The sequence below is a fragment of the Amphiprion ocellaris genome, chromosome 22, assembly GCF_022539595.1.
Source record: "Amphiprion ocellaris isolate individual 3 ecotype Okinawa chromosome 22, ASM2253959v1, whole genome shotgun sequence".
Classification (NCBI taxonomy): domain Eukaryota; kingdom Metazoa; phylum Chordata; class Actinopteri; family Pomacentridae; genus Amphiprion; species Amphiprion ocellaris.
This window is the reverse complement of record NC_072787.1, coordinates 1876410-1900261: the sequence shown is the minus strand read 5'-3', so window position 1 is coordinate 1900261 and position 23852 is coordinate 1876410. Positions and strand designations below refer to the sequence as shown.

The 23852-nt window shown below is 40.5% G+C and overlaps 1 protein-coding gene across 1 annotated transcript in view; it reads right to left on the bottom strand.

The window, feature by feature from the left end:
• Nucleotides 1-1848: 1848 nt before the first annotated feature.
• Nucleotides 1849-23852, bottom strand: part of rsu1 (Ras suppressor protein 1) — a 45378-nt gene continuing 23374 nt past the window's right edge. The window contains exon 9 of the mRNA XM_023299989.3: nucleotides 1849-4093. Within this exon, the coding sequence (XP_023155757.1) occupies nucleotides 3991-4093 (103 nt within the window). The 3' untranslated portion in view covers nucleotides 1849-3990. The remainder of the gene's footprint in view (nucleotides 4094-23852) is intronic.

Here is a 23852-nt window from a genome sequence, read left to right as displayed (position 1 = left end):
GTTTTGGTCACATCTCAAAGTGCATTAAAAAGTAACTTGCTTAACAGTAACTTTTCAGAACTTGAGACATTTTTCTTCTTTTGAAATAACAAAAAACAGAGTTTGTCCCTGCCCATATTTGGTCTCATCTGAGACAGTCACATCTTCAGTGCATATAATCAAAAAAATAAACAGTAGGCACAGTGATAGTTACTATCCCTTTGAAACGAAATAAAGCTGACAATAAAGTGCATAATAAAGTGCAACTAAGTGAAATAACTGTCAAAACAAAATGTCTTTCTTAAATATTAAACTTCTAATAAGTGACCATAAAATAGTCACATAAATACATAAAACTACCTTTAGTGTCTGCTACAGCACGCTGCTTTGTTGCACTTACCATGTCTCGAAGACATCTGTGGCGAGAATGTTTGACGTGTCAGAGCTGTTTGATAGCAGATGTCACGCTCGTCTTAACTTTATCGTCCGTTAAAACTTCATCCACGACAGCCAACATGCAGTCCTTCACAGTTTCTGAGTCTGTGAACGGCCTCTTTTTCGTGGCCCTTTCCTGAGCTGTGCAGGTCCGCTTCATTGTAGTACAGCTCCGGTTGTAAGATGCAGTCAAACTCTGAATTATAGCCGCTCTCTCATGACATCCCTCGGGAAAGTTTGTCCGAAACGCGGCATGTTTTTTCAATGTGGTGTCTTCGGACATGATAATCTTTCAGCGCTGCAAAGCACTCGTTGCAGAGTAAACGCATTGGTTTGGCGTTCGGACTTGGTGGTAAATAAATAAATACTTGTCAGTCCACGCAGGATTAAACCGACGGTTTTCCTCTCCGATTTGTCGTTTCAGGATAGAAAAAGACACGCTGCTATTTTCGCCTGTATAGAACCGCTAATGTTAACTTTTCAAACGCGTCTCCTCAACACAATGCATTGTGGGTTAGTTGCTAGGTTACGGTAAGTGTTGCATTCAATGTTTGCAATAATGTTGGAATTTTTGTAAGAACTTGTCAGTGTTACTGAAAGATGTTTTTCTGTTTTTCTCGGACCCAAGTCCCAATCACTCGGCAGTTGCTTTAGGGCCACTCGACGGTTGCTTTCGGGCCGCATGTGGCCCGCGGGCCGCTAATTGAATAGGGCTGATGTACATGCTTTCATGGAAACGGTATTCCCTGATGGCTGTGGCCTCTTTCAGCAGGATAATGCACCATGCCACAAAGCAGAAATGGTTCAGGAATGGTTTGAGGAGCAAAACAACCAGTTTGAGGTGTTGACTTTGCCTCCAAATTTCCCAGATCTCAATCTAATAGAGCATCTGAGGGATGTGCTGGACAAACAAGTCCGATCCATGGAGGCCCCATCTTGCAGCTTCCAGGATTTAAAGGATCTGCTGCTAACATCTTGGTGCCAGATACCACAGCACACCTTCAGGGTCTAGTGGAGTCCAGATACCACAGCACACCTTCAGGGGTCTAGTGGAGTCCAGATACCACAGCACACCTTCAGGGTCTAGAGGAGTCCAGATACCACAGCACACCTTCAGGATCTAGAGGAGTCCAGATACCACAGCACACCTTCAGGGTCTAGTGGAGTCCATGCCTCGATGGGTCAGGGCTGTTTTGACAGCAAAAGAGGACCAACACATTATTAGGCAGGTGCTCATGATGTTATACCTGATCAGTGTACATTCCTTTCCATTAATCTGATGACTTCCAATCGTGTCAGACTCATGTCTGAATGAGTAAGAGTTGCAACTAGCTCAGACACGACATTAACTGACAGAGATGCCCACAATTACCCCACACTTATGGAGAAAGTGGTTACGTAGGCTATTAATCTAAAATTAATAACAAAACAGAATTCCTTGTGACTGTTTTATTCGATATGTTCACTGGAAAGACCACAAATATCTTTCTACGTTTTTGACCTGCAATAAAAGCAAAATGCATTTAAAAAATGGATTACATTCATTATTTTTGCAAAATGCTAAAATGTGATGAATGCATAGCAAAGCATTGAAAAATAAGAGAATGTGAAACTGAAGGCACAGATTGAAACTTAAGAATAGTTTAACTGAGGCTTAAAGTGTTCATCAGTGGAATGAATGCAGGTGTCACTGAGCCTGCTTGCTCACTCTTATGAATAAATACTAGCAACCGTATCTGAAATAGATGCTCAGAAGCTCCGTTTTGTTGACAGTGAAGAGTATTCCACTATCCTGCTCAAATGCCTGTGGTGTCCACCAGCCCACCAGCCTGTTATAGACAATATACCTCCATTATAGCTGGTGTGCTGACATTCATTTGATGGTGTGCCTCGAATTTCCCACTTGCACCTCTTTTCTTAGTTGAGTTACACAGTATATATAGAGCAGAACAGCTTTTTCTGTTTCTCAGTAGAGAGAAGGGGTGTGCTACTGAGGAAATACAAAGACAAAGCGGTGTATAAGAGGATGGTAATTAAAGTGAGTGAAGTACAGCAACAACGTATCTGTAACCATCATTTCCTGCATATTAGAAATGTGGTATCGGGTAGAAGCTGGAACCACAACAATGTGTTGGAGAGGAGGGACAGCCAGAACATAACAGCAGCATCAGGGAAGCATTCTGAGTGTCTGCAGGGACGAAATTCTTTTCCAGGTTAGAATCTAATTAAATGGTGAAATGAGGTAGCAGCAGAGAGGTGAGATTCTCTCCATCTCGACTGAGACATACTATAGGCAACAATTTTAATATAACAAATGTCAAATTATTAAAATAAGAAATAACAGCCACTGGCACACCTCTCTCTGCATCTGTTCTATTCTTATATGTTGCATTTTTACCCATCACTCTTTCTTACTCACATACAAATGAGAACAGCTTTATTGGGAATTTATCTGTGTTAAAAACTAGTATGTGTGAGCACAGAGGGTAGGAGAGAAGCACATTGATGGAGTGGCTGACACCAGATTACACTAAGCAGAATGCTAATATGTGGAATGATGTCAGGAATATGCTAAGTAGCGTACAATGTTATTTAGCCACATTTTGCACCATTTAGCGATTCAGATTTTAAGCAACTACCCATTAGAATTAGTTGTAATAAAATAGCATTACTATCTTGTCCAGCTCTGAGTTTTGGCACTGATTGAGAAATAGATTCTGTATATTTTTGTGAATTTACCTTTGAACACCACGTAGTGTTCAAAGGTAAATTCTCCACAATTCTGCTGTGTGTGATTATATAAACTTGCCAGATTTGACATTAATATTCCATATTCGGATGGTCAGAGACGATGCAGTCAGAAAAGGTGAGCAACAGCACCAAAGAGGCATAGGAAGTGTCAAGCTTTAGAATGAATGTAATGTATCACTCTGTACCTGCTGACTGTGTTTTCACTGGATAGTAGCACAAATGTAATGTAGCTGTTTTTCTATTCTCTGTGAAATGAGCTCAGGAGGTACAAAGTAGCAATATGTTATAAACTAAAATACTTACATATAGCTCCTTTACCTAACATTATCTATCCCCTAAACTACTGGGTGCAAGACTTCTTTCCGGAGGAAGCCAGACCCACTGAAATTCATTGTTGGCCTTTGATATCTGCCAGTTTACTCTGTCACTTTGTTGGACTTCTATTATTGTCCTCCAAATTGAAAATCTTTGTTTGCTCTCTGGGGCCACCACATATAAAACAACTTCCTAAGGAAGGCACTGTAGTAAAATTTGAACTTTGCTTTGGTCTGGTCCATATGCAGTCATTACCAGTAGTTAAGTCTCTGTTCAGGCCCTGGAAGAAAACATGACACATACAAAGACTCACCAGTTAATAAGGATTAAAAAAAATCCACATGGGCTGAATTCAAACAAAACTTAAAACTATACATGCAGAAACACATATTTGCATATTTAAATGTAACTATAAATGTTTTTTTTAATAAACAGAAAAGCAGAAGAAAAAATGCAGATGCAGTGAGTTTGGCTTCGAAGCAGTTTTGGTTGTCGTCTTCTATTCTCTCTTCATTTGTTCTTTGCAGTCAGTGGTTTGCGGCTGATCTTCTTGCTCTTATCGTTGTTCTTTTTCGGAGGTTCTGGGTTTGCCTGCATGTGTCTGCCATAGAGACTGAGGAGGGGAGAGAGGAAAGAAGAGACAAGAGACTTTCATTATTCACAGACAGTTTTTGAATTCTCACACATATAAGAAGTGCTGATGTAGTTACATGTCAACAGGTAACATACGCTGCTAAAAGCCTCCACAGTGGTCCATGGGCCTGTAATGTTTGTGAAATGTCACAAATGATTGATATAGTCTAGGTGATTTGTGCTAAATTGAAGGTGACATGTTCAATGACATGTTTCATGTTATGAAAGTTAAAACTTGATAACATTTTCACAGTTAGAGGCCCTGAAAATTTCTGGAAATCTTGTAGCAGCCAGGCTAGCTGTTGTACTTTGTGCTACAATGAAATGATGTATTTGCACCATATCTCTTGAACCAAAGTTGATAATAGAGAAAAGGTGACGTGTGCCCATATTCTGTGGTGATCAAGGATTACAACAACATAGTATGAATTGGTCTTCACTTGTATAGTGACTTTTAACCTAAGCTAGTTCTACAAAGCACTTTACAATATGTTTCTCATTAACCACTAACATACCATACACACTCGCACACCAATGGCAGCAAAGGTGCTATGTGAGGTGGTCTTCTACCATCAGGAGTAAGTCTGGGTTGCCTATGGACACAAACTGGGGATCGAGCTGCTAAGCTGACGATTAGTGGGAAACCTACTCAGAAACTGTCCAGTTAAATAACTGATGGTAAATTGAGAGACATGTTGAGAAGGTAATTGTATCTGAGTACCTGGGCAGATTGTAATATCAGACCGGTGGCACGAATGTTATGTAGGGTCTAGAAGTTTTCAACCATTCTAAAGAAGCCTTTTCATTGGTCAAAACTGTTTCTGTGCTGTTGTCCAAATGTCAGCTACACTTCTTGTGTGGCGTACAAAGGAGCAAAACAACAGGTTTACTGCTGGATGCCTTCCAGAATCAAACACACGAAACTCCAGTATCCTTTCTCACAGCAGTAAATTTGGGAAAGGAGACCATTTGAAGGCAGGTAAGAAAGGGTTTGATTCACAAGAAACATTCCTTCCCTGCATCCGTGTAGGACCTGGTGGGATGTTTACAACCAAAAAACAATCAATTCTCACGTCAGGACAACAACAGGTGTCAATGACCCACTCACAGCAAAGAATTGTATTCCTTGTGATGACTTCTAGAAATGTTTCTCCTCCTAAAACCTAGTACTTGATACAGAGGAAAGAACTGAACAGTTTTAAAACCTAAATTTCTGAAACTCTAACATCCCCCCGATTAGTGTCCCAAAATCTGGACTCAATAATTCAAGACATTTACATCAGGACAAGTATTGAAGAAAACACCTTGGAATCTGAGTGTGTGTGAAGGATGCATAGACACACTGATCAGAGACAAACATCCTCTGCTCCATTTGTCACCATCACAAGAAGACACAGACAAACTCCTAATCAGATGTGTTTCAAAAGTCTTGTCCCTCAAATACTTTTGGTGGCTTAAAATGGTTTAGGGCACATCTAAAATAATAATAATAATAATGGATTAGATTTATATAGCGCTTTTCAAGGCACTCAAAGCGCTTCACAATGAATCCATTATTCATTCACTCACACATTCTCACTCAGCGATGGTAAACTACATTTGTAGCCACAGCTGCCCTGGGGCAGACTGACGGAAGCGTGGCTGACAATCTGCGCCTACGGCCCCTCCGACCACCACCAACATTCACACGCATTCATACTCCAGTGTGAGTAGCAGCACTGGAGGCCAGGTGGGTAAAGTGTCTTGCCCAAGGACACAACAGCACATGACTAGGACAGAGCGGGAATCGAAACGCCGACCTTTCGATCATTGGACGACCCGCTCTACCACCTGAGCCACAGCCGCCCCATGTGTTGTAATTTCTACACCATTCACTTGATTTGGATGTAAATACCCTCTTAATTAAAGTTGAAAGTCTGCACCTGAAGCACATCTGGATTGTTTCATTTCAAATCCATTGTGGTGAAGTACAGAACCCAAAGGCTGAAAACTGTATCAATGATCAAATATTTATGTACCTGACTGTATGCTTGTACTCTCAATTGTACTAGAAGTCTGCGACCACATATAATGAAATACCATGATATATATGTGTTTACACAATCCATTACTTCAAGAAGCATACAAGATAAACATATCATGTTTGATATGTTTGTGTCATTGCTGTGCTACTATTTGTTGTAGCAGTAGTGAATAAATGTTTTGTGCATAATTATCACCTGTGCTACCATGTAACTCCTTGTATGGGAACTGGAGATGTATGAAATCTGAATTTATGACTTCCGATTATAAGACTGATTATTTACAATTAAAAATTGAAATATTATTGTTAGGTAAGCTATTTAATATCTGAGTTGTGCCATTATTGCCCCAGGACAATGTGCTTGCTCACACAGCACAGGTGGCAGTGAAAGAAGCAACCTAAAATAGCTTTAAACCGTTGCCCCATGCACCTTACTCACTCAGGCACCATGTGACTGAAAGGATCAGTAAGAACTTCCAATGATCTGGTCAACTAAATTACAATTCAAAGCATCCATAGAAACCAACAACCAGAAACCCAAAGCATTTGCTTGCGGTCACAAGGAACCCAAGCAATGCATTTTGTTGTTTATTTTTTCCTGTCAATCTGTCTATATGTTCATGTAATAACTGAGGGAGCATCTGTTCAATAAAGCCATTGAAAAAACATAAACACAAATCAGCTTATGAACAGCAGCAAATGCATGCGACATCAAAATTGGTGCATCCCAGTTCGACTTATTCTTCTCTCTCTTGCCCCTATTACCCCCTCCAGCACATGCAGTGCCACAGATTTAAATAAACAGTTTCACATGGATAAAAAAACAGGTGGATAAAACGCGGTCAACAACATTAGTGGCATACAAGCACTGTGATCCTCACCAGCACAGTCACGGCAGACATTTTAATTAGAATGAACAGACCAGATATTCACAGAGCACTCATCAACAGCGGACACATACAGCCGTGGACTCCTGTTCAGTAATGATTGTCCTCTTCCATTGTGGTTCACTTATTATCGGCAAATACACATGAAATACCACACATACACATATGCCTCTCACCCCACCTCAGTCTGTCACTTTTTCTCTCCCATGGGTGTCTCTTGCTAGCACAGAAGCTAGAGAGATCATTGGAGTGGAAAAGTCTATTTCTTCAACCCAGTCTGTGTTTCTCGATGCAGCCTATTTCCTTAACATGCTGTACTTCATTCTTAGCCTGGGCTTTAAACAAGCTTACTTGAAACAGGAAAAACGTTTGTGTGTATGTGAATGATCAGGACCTACCAATCACATCATACAAAAATCAGTCAGTCGAATGGACAGTATTTGTACGGCTCATTCATAGTACGCTGAATGTTTGTTCAAAGTTTCAGGCCTGACCTAGCCATTTCTTTACCATTTCTGTTGTGTGTTTGTGGATGTTGGAACACCTGACTGTGTCCAAGACCCTACCTTCTGGCTGATGATTTCAGGTTTTTGTGAAGAATGTGGAGATAGTACTCCTTCTTCATTATTCCATTTACTTTGTGTAAAGCACCAGTTCCAGTTAAAAGACCTGACTTTCTCACCTCCAAACATGTTTCTGGTCATTGTGGCCAAATACCACATTTTTTGAGCTCACTATATTTTCTACAAACAGTTGTTTGCACAGATGATTTTAGGATCTGAAGCCTTGAAATTGGTCCAAGTGATTTTCCTAACTTGTTCAAGTAGATGAGTTTCTTTTTCAGATCTTTGCTGAGGTCATCAGACTTTCCCATCGTAATATACAGTAGGGCCTCGGTTTACGATGTCCTCAACCTACGGCGTTTCGTCATTACATTGGAACTGGTTACGTGGAACTAGTTGGTGAGTGGGGTGGACAAATACGTCATCATGTGGCGCTATAAGAGGAAGATGGCTTTGTTTGCATTTGCTGGTTGTATGTCACATTGGATTGTGCTATACACAGGGGACGCGTAGGAGAATGTGAGTTTCGACTTATGGTGAAAATCGACTTGCACCGTGCTGTAGGAATGGAATTCTGACGCAAGTCAAGGACCCTCTGTATCTGGCTGAGCTTGCAAGTGTATCTCATCAGCTACATTTAAATTGACTCAGAGAAATCAGTCAATCATAATTACACACAGTTTAGATGTCATACCACTAGGAAACTTTGATTAACACAGTTTCTACATCACCAAAACTGATGATTTAAGTTGCTTTATGTATATTTCTGATCCAGCAGACTTTGTAATTTTTCAGAGGACCTACAATAAATCTATCAAAGAAGCCAGAAGGGTGGGTCTTGAATGCATTTGGGTGTCCCAACAAGACAGCGACCCCAAATACACCACAGCAAGTGGTAAAGAAATGGCTAAATCAGGCTAGAATTAAGGTCCCTAAAGTCTTGACTTAACCACATCAAAAACTTGTGGACTGTGCTGAACAAACAAGTCTGTGTCACAAAGCCATCAAATTTTGTTGAACTACATCATCCAAGAGAAGTGGTTAAGGATAGAACCAGAAAGTTTCCAGAAGCTTGGGGATGGTTACCAAAACTATCAAGTTGGGGTACAAATGGTCTAGAGATATTGAACCAAATAATAATAATCCCAGCTTGAATTAACCCAACTCAAACCCACAAAGTCTGCCAGAAACTTGGCTGTCACGATCGATGACCAACTAACCTTCAAGGCTCACGTGGCCTCTGTTGTTCGGTCATGTTCATTCTCCCTGTACAACATCAGGAAGATCAGACCCTTCCTGTCTGAACATGCAGCACAGCTCCTGGTACAGGCTCTCGTAATACCACACATCGACTACTGCATCTCCTTACTGACAGGCTTCCCTTCATGCATGGTCAACCCTCTGCAGATGATCCAGAATGCAGAAGCATGTCTGGTTTTCAACCAGCTACAAACACCACATATCACCTCACTGTTCAGATCACTTCACTGACTTCCTGCCCACATAAAATTCAAAACTCTGACACTTGCATTCAAAACTATGATGAAAACAGCTCCCTCCTACCTGAACGCTGTCATTCAGATCAGCACTCCCTCCTGCTCACTACACTCGGCCAACAACAGGCTCCTGATCCAACCACTACAACAGGGCCGGTCCATAGCTTGACTCTTCTCCTCTGTGGTTTAATGGTGATGGAACGAGTTACCAAACTGTTCAATCTGCAGAGCTCCTCTCAGTCTTTAAGAAAAGACTAAAAACTCAGCTCTTTACTGAACATCCTTGCACTTGACACCGCTAAAAAAAGGAAAAAAGAATCCTACTACGTCTGCACTCTCTGTAGACACCACGGTCCTATTATCACTCAATTGTAGAACAATAATTTATAAAAGAAACAAAATTCAGAATTGCTTTTTGTGACAAAGATGCATGTGTTTGAATGATTCCATAATAGAAAATAAGAGTTATAGACACAAACAAAATCATGTAGTTTGCTGGTTAGTGTTTTACAACTGTTTCACTGAAATAATTCTGAAGGTGTCCAGGCACCAGGGATGTGTTCAAAGTAGCAGAATTATGGAGAAATGTCAGTATGCTGTGCTAACTGGACTAAGTGGGAGGAAACAAAAGTGATATTGGGATAACAGAGTATCAAATCAGTTCTGTCGAGTTTTGTAGGAACTGTGTAAGTGCAGGACTGTGCTAGATTCAGTTCATATTTGTTATAACATGTCTACACAGATACATTTCTTCATAAACTTTAGGATATTGACATAGGCCCTTCCTGTTTAGAAAGGAGGATGCACAGTGGTCATAGGGAATTAAACACACGTTACACATCCATGTACAGAACCCACCACGGCAAATATTGAGACATGAAGACAAGTTGGTCAATCTGAACACTCAGTGTAAAAGTACTTTAGACACACAGACACACACACATATCCTGAGAACAGCAGCAGCACTCCAAATGACTGTATTGCTAAATTTGGAATCTCTGTGTATTAGTTTTGCAGTTTGAGGTTCAGAAATTACATAGTATTAAGCTCTTGTCTGCATGTGCAATGAAAAGCGTGTAGCAAATTGAAAGGACATGACATAAATGAAAGGGGCTGAGTGATTTTGGAAAGGTGTGAGTGCTAATGCTCCTGCCAACAAGCTGTGAAAGAGGTGTTACTTGCAGATTTTAAAATGAAGGTGTTTTCTTGCCAAAATGGGCATCAAAATTAAACTGTAACATTGCACTTTGTGTTTCTTCCACCATGCCCGTGCAGACCAGCCGGTTTGGAGAGAGAAAATTACCAAACAGGTGGTGTAAAAACCGACTTGTGACAAAGGGAAATTGCATATAAAGTGCATTTGGCAAGATCTTGTCCTTTCACTGTGAGCCTAATTAACCCCCCAGTGTATCACCAGCAGATGTATGGGTTGACAATAGCTTGTCTCTGCTCCACCCAAACATCTATGGCCAAATCAATATTTTCTTGACCAAAGCAGCTTACGGCTCGTCAAAGATCAAAGCTAAAACACAAAATCTAAAGCATCCTTTTGATAGCCTTTGACTTAACAGACCCTAGAAAAGCATGGCCATAATGTCCATGCATCTTACAGTCTATGTTGACATGCTGGTACATGTGCAAGCACACACCACACATGCACAGACAGACACACACCACACACACCACACATGCACAGACAGACACACACACACACACACACACACACACACACACACACACACACACACACACACACACACACACACACACACACACACACACACACACACACACACACACACACACACACAAAGACTTTGTGTATGGCGGAAAACTGTCAGTCTGCAACTGAAGTGTCTTGTATTCTCCTCTCTGCCTCAATCCCATGTCCACACTCTCAACTGGGAATTAAATGTTGCCAAGCCTTCTCTATCTGCTGCCCATCAAAACCACAGTAGGTTTGGGCAGAGTAGCACACAGAAACAGAGAGAAGGGGACAGAGAGCAACCAGTGGACAAACTGGTCCCCTGTAGGGGGTAATTCCTTCCTATTTCAGTAGGTTGAGATGTTGGACTCAGAATTTCTTGCCCAGTCGACTGGGCTGTTGGGTCTCAGTGGAGTGGGTGGGGCAGGGGCAGGGTAGCGGGAAGCTCCGGGGAGTATCTGGATGCAGCCAGACCTTGGGGCAGTTGACAGTTTTTACCCAGCATGGCTCGAGGGATTCCGACATCAGTCTTTTGATCCACAACTTTGTTCCAGACTGAGACAGCTCTACTTCTTAAGGCTGAATTATCATTCAGTTTGGGTATTGGCATCACTCTAGTGATCCCTTAACTTTGCACAGTCTGGTTAAATTTTTATTTACCTTTGCTTATGATCAAATATTTACAAAGCTAATGACATTCCTTCTGGCAAAATGTGCATTTTACGAACAGTAGTGATTAGTAAAGCATGTTAACTCACTCACTCAGCACATTCACAGCACACATTTTTAGACAGTTTATTCTAGAAGACATTCTTTGTGTTGCACTCAACTGCTCACTTGAAAAGTGACAAAAACAGTTGTCAAGAACATAAAAGTGAACTCTGAGAGAAGGCAACACCCTTTTCTTACTTCTGTACATACAACCAATCATGTTAGAACAGTTGGGGTGAGCAGCTTTTATAAGCTATCCAACCATTCAACAAGATCTCTGATGTAATACACAGGGGGTCCCTGGACATCATCGACCTACAGCGTTTCGTCATTACGTCGGAACTGGTTATGTGGAATTAGTTGGCGAACGGAGCGAATGAATACGTTGTCACGAGGCGCTATAAGACGGCTTTGTTTCCATTCTCCGGTTGTACGCCACCTCGGATTGTGTTACATTCACTAACTTTTTGCCCTTCATTGTGGTTCCCAAGCACAAGTCAGGCTCTTTTGGTGGCAGTGCTTCTAAGAAAAGGAAAGCCATCTCTATGGAAGTGAAATTAGATAGAATAAAATGCTTGGAGGAGGGCGAAACACTGACGAACATCGGTCTAGTTGTAAAACCCTAAGTGATGAATGAGTGAGACTTCATCTGGTTCTCTGGTCGTTTATTGAACCTTCACACAGGCTACTGCGGGCCATAGCCAACGCCAAAATAACTACAAAAACCCTACAAATTAGCTGCAGAATTAGCCACCGTTCCCAGCGCTCTCTCACTCGACACATACACACCAGCATGGACCAACACACACACTTCTGCTGACTCTCAGCCAATCAGTGGAATCTGGAACTGAACAATAAACATTGAAACTTCAACAACAACATCAGTCCATTACAATTTTATTATATTGTTATCTTCCTATAAAATGACTCATACATGCATGAAAGTCATTGGTATTCATGACGTTTCCAAAGAACTGATGGATATAGTGATAGACGTAATGGCTTTGTTTACATTTTTGTTTTTGGTCCGACTTATGGTGAAAATCGACTTACGTAGATCAGTAGGAACGGAACTCCGATGTAAGTCGAGTATTTGTAGCTGTAGCCTCACAGTCAATAGGGTAACAATATCATGACTAACAGCGTGTTGATCAAGGATAGATTTCAGACACATTTTTCAGTTGTCCATCGCACACACATCTAATGGTAGACATACACAGATGTCTATATAGGCTGTGCAGAAGCTTGCATTTCACTTATTATACCTGCTATTTGGTGGCAAACTTGACCCAAAGCATGTTTTTTGGATTTCAAAACTCTTTTCTGCCCGTTTCTGTCTATGTTTGGGTTCTGCATGCCGCTAAATGACAAGGCACCTACACTTAATACTGTTCCCGAATGCATCCCGTGTGAGCACAGATGGGGTTTGACGGTGCTCCTCTGCTAACATTCTTTTCACAGTATGACTTCTGTGTAGACACAGTGTTAGTCTTGTTAACACCATATCTGTCAGCATAGGCACTCAACTCACCGACTCATGAAACAAAGAAGGCAGGGACTATAACAGACCAAGCATCAGTTTGCTTTCTTTATCACATATCCTGTCAATAAAAGTATCTATAATTTGTTATTAGGCCTCTTGAAACAGATTTTGACCTCAATGAGACTTTCTGCAACTTTTCACTCAACTATTGATAATTACCTATGAAATCATTTTAAAATGTCACATCACTAAAAAGACAAAAAAAACCCACTTATTTCTTTAAAACGTAAATATTTTCTCTTATATTTTTCTCTTTTTCAATGTAACATATATAAGCATATTTATGTAATGTATAGCAATTTATTTTATTTGTGTAAGACAGTAGAAAAAATAACATTTTACAAAACAGATTTCCTTTTTGTCAATATATGCCACGTTATTACAGCTCTATGTGAACTGGAGGCAGAAACAAAGAACAGCAGCAGATACTGTATCACTATGTGTGAAGCTGCTGGAGGAGTTCAGGATATTAGCGACTCATTGTGTATGCTACTTTTAAAAAAAAGTGATTATTCATTTAGTCAATAAGTGCCATTGCAACACAGTTGGTATATTCATAACAAGCTAGCGTTAGCATAATTGTGGGTTCCTGGCATTGATGGATGAGATGGGAAAAGAAAGATCTGCAAAGAAGAAGAGGAATGGAGGAGGGAAATGATCAGGCAGTGTGTCAGAAAAAGAAAATCAAATCAGTGTGAAGAGGGAAGAATAATGCAGCCTTTTGAATCTTTTTTTATTACTAGCATGTACAATAATGTTATTGTAACGTTAAATTAAACAGTAGTGGGATAAGCTGCAGTATTGGCAATAATCACAACTACAGAGTTCCAAAATATTCAGCTGCTCAAATGAATATGCATCAAACTAAATATGTCAGTTTTACACCTCGACTACGCTCTCTGTGCTGCAGGTCATTATGTATTCCATGCATGCATGCTACTGCTGAGCATGTGCACTACCATTCTTGTAGCACAGACATGGACAAAAAATGTGGGCTGCATGTGGAGAGGAAACAGATAACATGAATAAACAGTAACAAAAACACCATGTCCTTTTCAGAGGTGATTATGAACAAGTCTTTAAGCAACGGTAGTCACTCTAACAATTGAAAAGAAAAAAATTTGCCTATGGTGAAAGAAACAAATACAAAATGGGATTTGAACATTTGCATGTTAGTGTTTAGAAAACCTGTATTAAATTTACAATTGTGAATAAAAGTTTACATACAATTGTAAGGACCATGTATATCAGGACAGTCTTGACTTTACAATGATTCCTATAGGTATGAATTTTCCATGATGGAATCATTGAAACCAATGTGTCTGTTACAAAAAAACAATCATGCATTTTGGTTCTTTCGTGGCTTTATTTATGGTATTCTGGAAATATGACAAAATCTGCTGGGCAAAAAATATACATACAGCAATGATAACATAAGTGCATCTCATATACTTAGAATATGGTGGAAAACGTTCCAACATTTTCATTAGACATTGCTCAAAGTGGAAAAATACATATATTCTAGACTCAGTAACCACAAACTGAAATATTTCAAGCCTTTATTTGTTTTAACTTTGATGATAAAAGCTTACAGCTCATATCCATGCAAATCTGCATCTCCGAAAAGCTCTCCAAAATCTGCTGGTAGATGGCTGCTTTGAATTTGGACTTGATTATGCAGGTGGACCAACACCAGCAGAAAACATGACATCCCAAATCTTCGCTGACTGTGGAAACTTCACACTGGACTTCAAGCAGCTTTGATCCTGTGGCTCTCCACTCTTTCTTCAGACTCTAGGACTCTAGGATGCAAATTGTACTTTAACTTGAAAAGAGGACTTTGGACCACTTAGCAACGGTCCAATTGTTTCTCTGCTTAGCCCGGGTAAGATGTTTCTGATGTTGTCTGGTGTTCAGGAGTGGCCTGAAAATAGGAATTCGACACTTGTATCCCATTTCCTGGACACATCTGTGCTTGGTGGCTTTAGATGTTCTGGTTCCAGCCTCAGTCCATTGCTAGTGAATTACCCAATTTTTCTTGAATCTGCTTTTCCTGACCGTCCTCTCAAGTCTGCAGTCATCCATTTTGCTTGTGCACCTTTTCCTACCACACTTTTTCCTTCCAGTTAACTTTCCATTAATATGCGTTGTGAACAGCCAGCCCTTTCAGCAATGATTACGTTCTGGACAATTGTCAAGTCAGTCAGTACCAACTGAGTCAAGCTCAGTTGGTACTAAGGGGCCCCACAGTGTGTCAAGAAAATATCGCCTACACCATTACACTATAACACCAGCCTGAACCATTGATACAAGGCCTGATGGATCCATGCTTTCATGTTGTTTACACCAAATTCTGACCATCTGAATGTCGCAGCTGAAATCAAGACTCATCAGACCAGGCAACATTTTTCAAATCTTCTGCTGTCCAGTTTTGGTGAGCCTGTGTGAATTTTAGCCTCAGGTTCCTGTTCTTAGCTGACAGGAGAGGCACCAGGTGTGGTCTTCTGCTGCTGTCCATCTTCTTCAAGGTTGGACGTGTTGTGGTTCAGTTAAGTTACTGCTGCCTTTCTACCATCTCCAACCAGTCTGCCCATTCTGCTCTGAACTCTCACATCTACAAATGGTAAATGGTCTGTATTTATATAGCGCTTTACTATACCTGAAGCTGAAGAACAAGGCATTTCAGTCCACACAACTGCCACTCACTGGATATTTTCTCTTTTTGGACCACTCTCTGTAAACCCTAGAGATGGCTGTACATGAAAATCCATGAAGATCAGCAGTTTCTGAAACACTCAGACCAGAGCACCTGGCACCAACATCCATGCTGTGTTCAAAGTCACTTAAATCCTCTTTCTTCCCCATTCTACATTGTGCCCATTCAAATTTTTCATGGGCACAACCCACAGACTCAGCGCTGCTGCGCATACCACAAATGCATGTTCCTTACAAGTGTGGCACCATTTAAAAAGCAAATAAGCAGGCTTTTCAACGGTATACGATTTACTGCCCGGAAGCATCGCTACAACAAGGAAATCATCTACCAAACTCATATTTCCTTACTTTTTGTGATATGTTTATTGTTAATATATTGAAATAACTTTGTAGAAATCTGTTTTCACTTTTGATTAGTCTTTTCTTGTAAATTCTTCATTAAAAAAGTCAAATAAATTTTACTATGATTTAGTGTTGAAAAGCAATCAAAGGGAAAATCTTCCAAGGGGAGTGAAGACTTTTTGTAGGGCATGTACATGTATGTTTTGCCCTGCATTGCTACACTGCTTTGCTTTACTGTTTCAGTATGGAATAAGTAAGAGCATCTTCCTATCTTAATCTAACTGAAAAGCTATGCACTGTAAAGACAAACAGTAGACATGTGATCCCAGTGGTCGCCTACACTCTTTTTCTCTCTATCTTTGAGTGCTGAAGAGGCCAGAACCCTTGAGAACATGTGATACCCAACTCGCCATGCACACGCACACGCACACGCACACACACACACACACACACACACACACACACACACACACACACACACACACACACACACACACACACACACACACACACACACACACACACACACACACACACACACACACACACACACACACACACAGTGCTCAAAACCATTCCATTATGCTTTTTTACAAGCTATATAGAGCACTAACAGTTCTAGCTAGAGATCAACATAAAGATTTCCCATTTATTGTAAGTGTGTGTATATGTGTGTGTGTCTGTGTGTTCATGTGCTGCTCCAGTGATGAACTGTTAGGGCCAATTAAAGGCAGAAGAAAAGAAGCGAATGGATTCAGATTCCTGATGATGTCTTTATGGAGTTGTGCTATTCCACACGGCTTAATTAATCAAAGCAAAGTTGTTTGAGTGTATGAGAGAGTGTGTGTGTGCGTGCGTGCGTGTGTGTGTATGTGTGTGTGCAAAGACAATGAAACTTGGCATTTGCTTTCCTTTTCCATGTGTGCTTGTGTGTTAAATAGTTAAAAAATATGTATGTGTGTGTCTGATAAATGTGCAAGGAGGCCAAAGGCCATTGATCTGACTGGGGCCTTCCTCTCACAGCTACCTCATCCTTACCAGAGCTGCCAAGCAATTTAGTGGTATCCTTTACAAGTACCGAAACATGCACAAGAAGAAGAGAAAGAACAGTGAAGATAAGGAAGGGTAAGTGGGGAGAGGGAGAAAAAGGCAGAGGAAAGGCATGGGTGGAGAGAGGAAAGGAGCAGAAAAGATACTAATTAAGATTCATGACAAACAACTAGCGCTTTTAGCCAATGGTGGCAAAGTTCTCTGCACTTATCATTAGTTAGTTACATTCCCTGCTGACCCACCAGTGCTCTGAGGGATATGTATGTATATGAGAGCACCACTTTACCTGTAAATGAAATCAACAAAAATAACATTTACTGAAGAGTCATCAAATGGCTTTCTCCCACAGTTCAAAGACATGCTTAGGTTCACTGATAATCCTAAATTGTCTGTAGGTGTGAATGTGAGTGTGGCTGATTGTCTCTATATGAAGACCTGTGATAGACTGTTACCTGTCCAGGTGTCCCCTGCCTTCACCCTAAGTCAGCTGGGATAGACTCCCACTCCCCGCAACCCTACAGAGGATATCTGCAACAGCTGATCTTATATGAATTATTTATTCTGAATGATGATCTTCCTCATAGGCCAGTGCTTTGCATGTCCAAAACTGGCAGCAACTACCCCAACATGTGTTAATGTCAGCGAATGCATCTTCTCAGAATGCTGTTAGCTGGCAACTTGTAAATGACATTTCTAGGAGGAAGGCTCAGAAAAGAGGCATCATGCCAGGAAGTGGTCAAGCAGATCATGTCAATAGGTGGTTTGTTCACTTTAAGTCACTCATTGGAGAAAAACCTTCAACAGACAATGAAAATGAAACTATCACATTAGTAATCCCCGATTTGACTTATAGAACAGGGCCCTTTGACAAAAGACAGCATAAGAAAGCCAAAGAACAACTTAGAGAAGGTAAAGTTAGAAGTCCCCCTGAGGTCTTAAGGCAGTGTGATTTGGATGACATTGTTTTGTCATTTGCAAATCAGTTGCTCCTTGAGGGTATGAAACCTGTGCAGTGGAACATTAGCAAAATTATACCTGTGCCAAAGAAGGGAAACCTCAGGAAGCACGAAAACTACAGAGGAACTAGCCTGACAGTTATTGTAGTCAAGTTTATCAATCGCATGATCTTGAATCATATACAACCAGTGCCTGGCTCTCATCTTAGACCAAATCAAAATGGATTTAGACCTGGAAGATCTACAACAGCACAGATCCTTGCCCTGAGATGTCTTACTGAAGGTGTAAAAAGCAACAATCTGCATGCCACAATAACTTCTGTTGACTTCAAAAAAGCGTTCGACTGTATATAAGAGGTAAAATCCTCATGCAACTGAAAAACTATATGATGGCACTAAAGCCAGAGTGAAATCTTTAGACAGACCTACAGAACTTTTTGATGTAGCTGCTGAATGTACAAGGAGATAAAATTGTCCAATATATATTTGCAATAGTGTTCGATTATACCAGTGAAGAGCTCAGTTTCAAAGTCCAGCGAAGGAGAAGCAGGCGAGTTGCACCAGTAGTCATTACAGATCTCATCTTGCATATGACATAGCCCTGATTACAGAGGAAACTACACAGGCTCAGGAATTGGGTCGAACAGGGTCGAAATTTCTTGTGCAACTATTGGTTTGCCAAATAGTCACAAATAGTGAGTTCTAGCCTTATTTGTTTTGTTTCTTTCCATCTGTCAATTATGAGTGGACCGCTGATCCTATCTGTGATGAATGCATAGGATATGGCCAAGAAAAATACTTTAGAATATCATAATGTTATTTCTACATCCAGTGGACAGAAACTACAAGTGTAGTGTGTGTGTGTGCGTGTGTGTGTGTGTGTGTGTGTGTGTGTGTGTGTGAGTGAAAGTTGAAAGGTGAAGGACATTTAGTCAGGTGTAAATTAAGCTGTTTAAAAATTCACACCTGTCTAAAGACTGGTTGCTGCTACGGGTGTGTGTGTGTGTGTGTGTGTGTGTGTGTGTGTGTGTGTGTGTGTGTGTGTGTGTGTGTACATCCTTTCTTCCTCTGTTGTAGTTTTTCCACAGATATTTTTCTCACTTACTAGTTTTCACCATCTGTTCATAATGGTGACACATACACACTGATTCAATGTCTTCAGCGCGATGGCCATCACAAGAGAACAAGCTGAAAATAGCCACAATTAGAGGCACGCTTGTGGAAGTGATGAGGCCAAACTGCCCCTATTGTGCATCACCACAGGAATACACCCCTTGAAATTTGTGTTTTTGCTGAATATCTTATTTTACTTGTTTAACACAGCAACATGCTGCAGTGATGAACAATAGTGTAACATCACAATTTAGCTTGATTTATACTTTTGGCTTGAATTTGTGATGTACACACCATATGCCGTAGCCTGACTAGCATTTCCATAGAAATTTAACTACATGATGTGGTCACTGTATCAGGTTTGCTCATAATACAAACACAATAGTCCAGTGTCTGGCCTATGTTGCCAAATGCTGTTCTTTAGTCCTCATATTTCTGTCAATCTATGTATAAACTGAATCATTTCAGTGGTCGTACAAACCATCTCCTCCGTTTTGTTGAAATCATTTCAGACTGACTGTTGTTCAGCACAAATTAGCACCAGCTCCAACATACCTTTTGGTAAAAAACATATGCAGACACCTAGCTTCACTTCCTACTTGGATGTTATCAGTTACTTTGTGCCCTTCCCTGATTTGTTATAACATCTGCCTTGACTACTAAGGCTAATATAAAATAGATTATGAATTGTCAAGTGATCCCCAAGTGATCATATGCTGCACCCGTCCCATCCTCTCTTGTTATTGGTTATGGTTATCCTTGGCTGCACTCACCTCTTTGTGGTCTAGACCAATCACAAAAACCTGTCCTACCTACGTTCAGCTCACAGGCAGGACTTTGATCGTGCTTGGTGAACATTGTTCCTGGAAAGATTCAGCCCACACCTAACACCCTGAATCCCAGAACATTAAGCCCGGCAGCCTTTCCCACCAGTTTGTGTCTCCTGAAGATGATTCGTCTATGGTAACTATTCTCACAGGTGGGAAACTGAGTGGGCACAGCAAAACCATCCACATCCTCCCAATTGTCTGTTTGTTCCTGAATCTATCATATCCTCTGAGCTCCAGTGAGGCCTTTCTCCACCATTGTCATAATAGAATAATTCCCCCTTGCAACAACGGTTCTGGTGGCCCACCATCTGTGTGTTTGGGGTCTCTGCTCTGTTGGGACACCCAACTGCATCCAAGGCACAACTTTCAGCCTGGTGATTTTAGGTTTCTCCAAAGAATGTGGAGGTAATCCTCCTTTTTCATTATTCCTCACCTTCTCTCCTCCAAACATATAATTTTTCTCCAGAAGGCCTTGTCTTTGTCAGTGCGATCAGCAGCAAACTTCCTTCGAGCTATGGTGCCGTTTCAGCCTGCATGGTGATGTAAAACACCTGTGGACCTGTTGACTGTGGACAGTTACACTTGTGTTCCAGCAGCTTCTAATTCATTACAGACCTGCTGTTTGGTGATTCTGGGTTGACTCTGGACCATCCCGACCAGCTGTCTCTCAGGAGCAAGTGATAGCTTTTGTTTTCTTCCTGATCTGTACCATGCACTTTACACTTTTAAACAACTGCTTGCACAGATGATCTTAGGATCTGAAGCATCTGATCAGCTGAACTTCATAATATTAATAACTACTATATTTGTTGTTACATCATAACAATAGCAGTTTGAATCAACATCATGATGACTTACGTTCTCTCTAGCCAGACTACACTGGTAACATATAAAAACACTGACCAGTAAAATCCATAACATTGATCATCTCATAAAAATCCAATGTGATGTTAGGAAACCTTGAACATTTGGCATTCCTTTGAATGTTATACATACCGCCCACCTAAGTACTGACCAGACCAAGCACACTCCCCCATCACAACGGCAATCCCTGGTGGCAGCAACTGGACGACAATCCAACCAAGCATTTGCTGAATGCACCTTATCTAAACAGGCCCCTGCCTGCGACCCACCGGACACAAAGGATTTGCTGCCAACATCCTACCAAACAACACAGGACACCCAGAAAAGTCCCATGCCTTCGCCCATACTGGACAGAACTGTTGTGGCGGTACAAGCACTTGCACAATATTAGTCAGCCCCTAATACTGTCCAGGCGGTATCAGATACCAAGATATCAGCAGTCGACGCAAATAAGAATGGGCAATATGAGTGGTTCATAGCACTATACATGGCAAGCTGTGATGCTCTGCCTATTCTGACATTTTTAACATAGCCAACATTAGGGTTTTAAGCAATTTGTGCTACAGCAGCTCTTCTGTGGGACTGGAACACAGGGGCCAGCCTTTCCTACCTATACACATCAATGAGCCTTGGGTCAGGTTTGGGTTAGGTTGTCCACGATGAATAAAACTCAATGCAATGTTCTAACAATGATGGCTGTGCAAACATGCATGTATGTGTGTGTGTATGCGTGTGTGTGGGTGTGTGTGTATGTTTTCTATACAAGTGTACAAATGAAAATTTTAGATAAATTATGCATGTCTTATTGCTGTGAATGCTGACTTCAATGTTAACAGTGATTGATAGCATAGATAGAGTGACAATCCATGATATACGAGTTTCTAAGCACTCCATCATCCACCCTGACAGATACAAGTGACGGGTCGATTTGATCTGCTTGTCACTAAATATAATGTATAAGCTTTCATTCGAACATGTATACTGGAAGTTCCTGGCAGGCAGGACTGAATTAAACCCTTATGGGCCTTAGTATTCACACAGGAAAAAAATAGATTAAAAAATAGAAAATACATTGTGAACACTGAAAGTTCAACATAATTTGCCAAATACTGTTGAAATAAGCTGAATATTGGAAAAATGTATGAAAGACAAGAAAGAAGTTAGAAAGAAAACATAACTAAAAATACTCATCCTTAAAGAGCTGAAGATTTTGAGTTTCACTGAATTAAACCTGCTGAAACATTGCAGTGTAAAAGGTAAATGCTAATGTCAACAACAGCAACAATAATCATAATCATAATAATAATCAGCTGATTAAAACCAGCAGACATATACAGTGGCAGAAGTAATGATAACACAGAGAGGCATGTTAAAGTTCCCCTCAAGCAAATAAAACTCCAGTCAAAAACTAAACATCATACTGCTTAAGTCTTTCACCATGAGCATCAGGACACTGTGCTTAAGATGCATGTAGGTTATTTGTATAAGCAAACATTAGAATGACAGACACATAGCAGGACGTTATTTCACATTAGTCTTTGGGGCACTTGGATGGCATTCTCATTACTTACGCTCTCATTGACATACACATATAAACTCAGAAAAAGGTGGAAAAAAAACGTACATCCTAAACTATGATAATTCAAAAGCTGACATATATCAAAAACCTGAATAGAAGTTCAAAAGTTCCAAGTCTTGTGACCTGTTTAATTTATGAATATTGTCTGTAGTTGTAAATATCTGGATTACCACAGTGCGAATGCCAAAATGCCACGCTTGATAACTGGTCACCCTAACTGGCAAAAGAAGAATTCAACTATGCTGCCAACGACTGAACAAGTTCTGTGTAGTGGAAGCTATGCTAATGCTAGGTGAGCATGGCTGACAGAGAGCTTGTCTGTTCAGTCAAAATTTGACATGAAGTGGATTTACCAGTGAAAGACCATCTTTCTATGTCACTGTAGAGCAGAGAGAATGTAACAGTCTGTTCATTTAACGTTGTGACAGAAAAGAGTAATACCCGGAACAAAAGTGACCATATATAAAGAGAGTGACAGCTACAGGATTGAAACACTTGGATATTAAAATATTAAAAATTGATGACAACTGCTGAGATTTTTTCTTTTTGTTGAGTATAACTAAACTAAAACTAATAATTATCAAAAGCCAAAGCTGAAACAAATTTTCAGTGAGAGTAAAACTAAAGTCAGCATCAGGTGCCAAATTTGACACTGATAACAATACTAGGTTTCAGAGAAATTCTCATATTTAGAGGAAACAGGATAATACATTTTTGACATGCTAAACTGTATGAATTTAAACATATTATTTAAAACACAATTGCCTTATTTATTTACCTCAAGTCAAGCAAATCACTACATTCCCATGCCAGATGAACAACCTGTTCATCGCTACCCAGTCCATCTCTTTAACTTATATTGCTGTAGAATATACTGTCAGCATGCATGTCACAATCCAACAAAACACACAGAATACTATGGTATGAAATACACAAATGAAACCACAAAAACTTAACTTTTGGCAGATGGTCTAATTCAAACAGAACAGAGTTCTGGAGTTGCATAGTGGCTCTCAAAATATAACTAAGAAGATACTTTTTTATTTGGGCATGTTTTTCATTTTTAACCCCAGTTTGTGTCAGAAACCTTGTTCAGGGGGAGACTGTCATGTAGTTTGGTGTATCTGTTTGGAAAATTATTGCCCGTAGTGGCTGAGGCTCAAGTGATGGAGCAGGTTGTCCTCAAATTGCAAGGTTGGGGATTCAATCCTCGCACCCATCATGCTGATGCCTTGCACGGCAGCTCCACCACCACTGGTGTGTGATTGCAAATAGCTGAATAAGAAACACATTGTAAAGGGCTTTGGAGTAAGTGCTACAGTAAGTGCTCTATATCTGTTGGAACAGTGGGGAATTTTCATG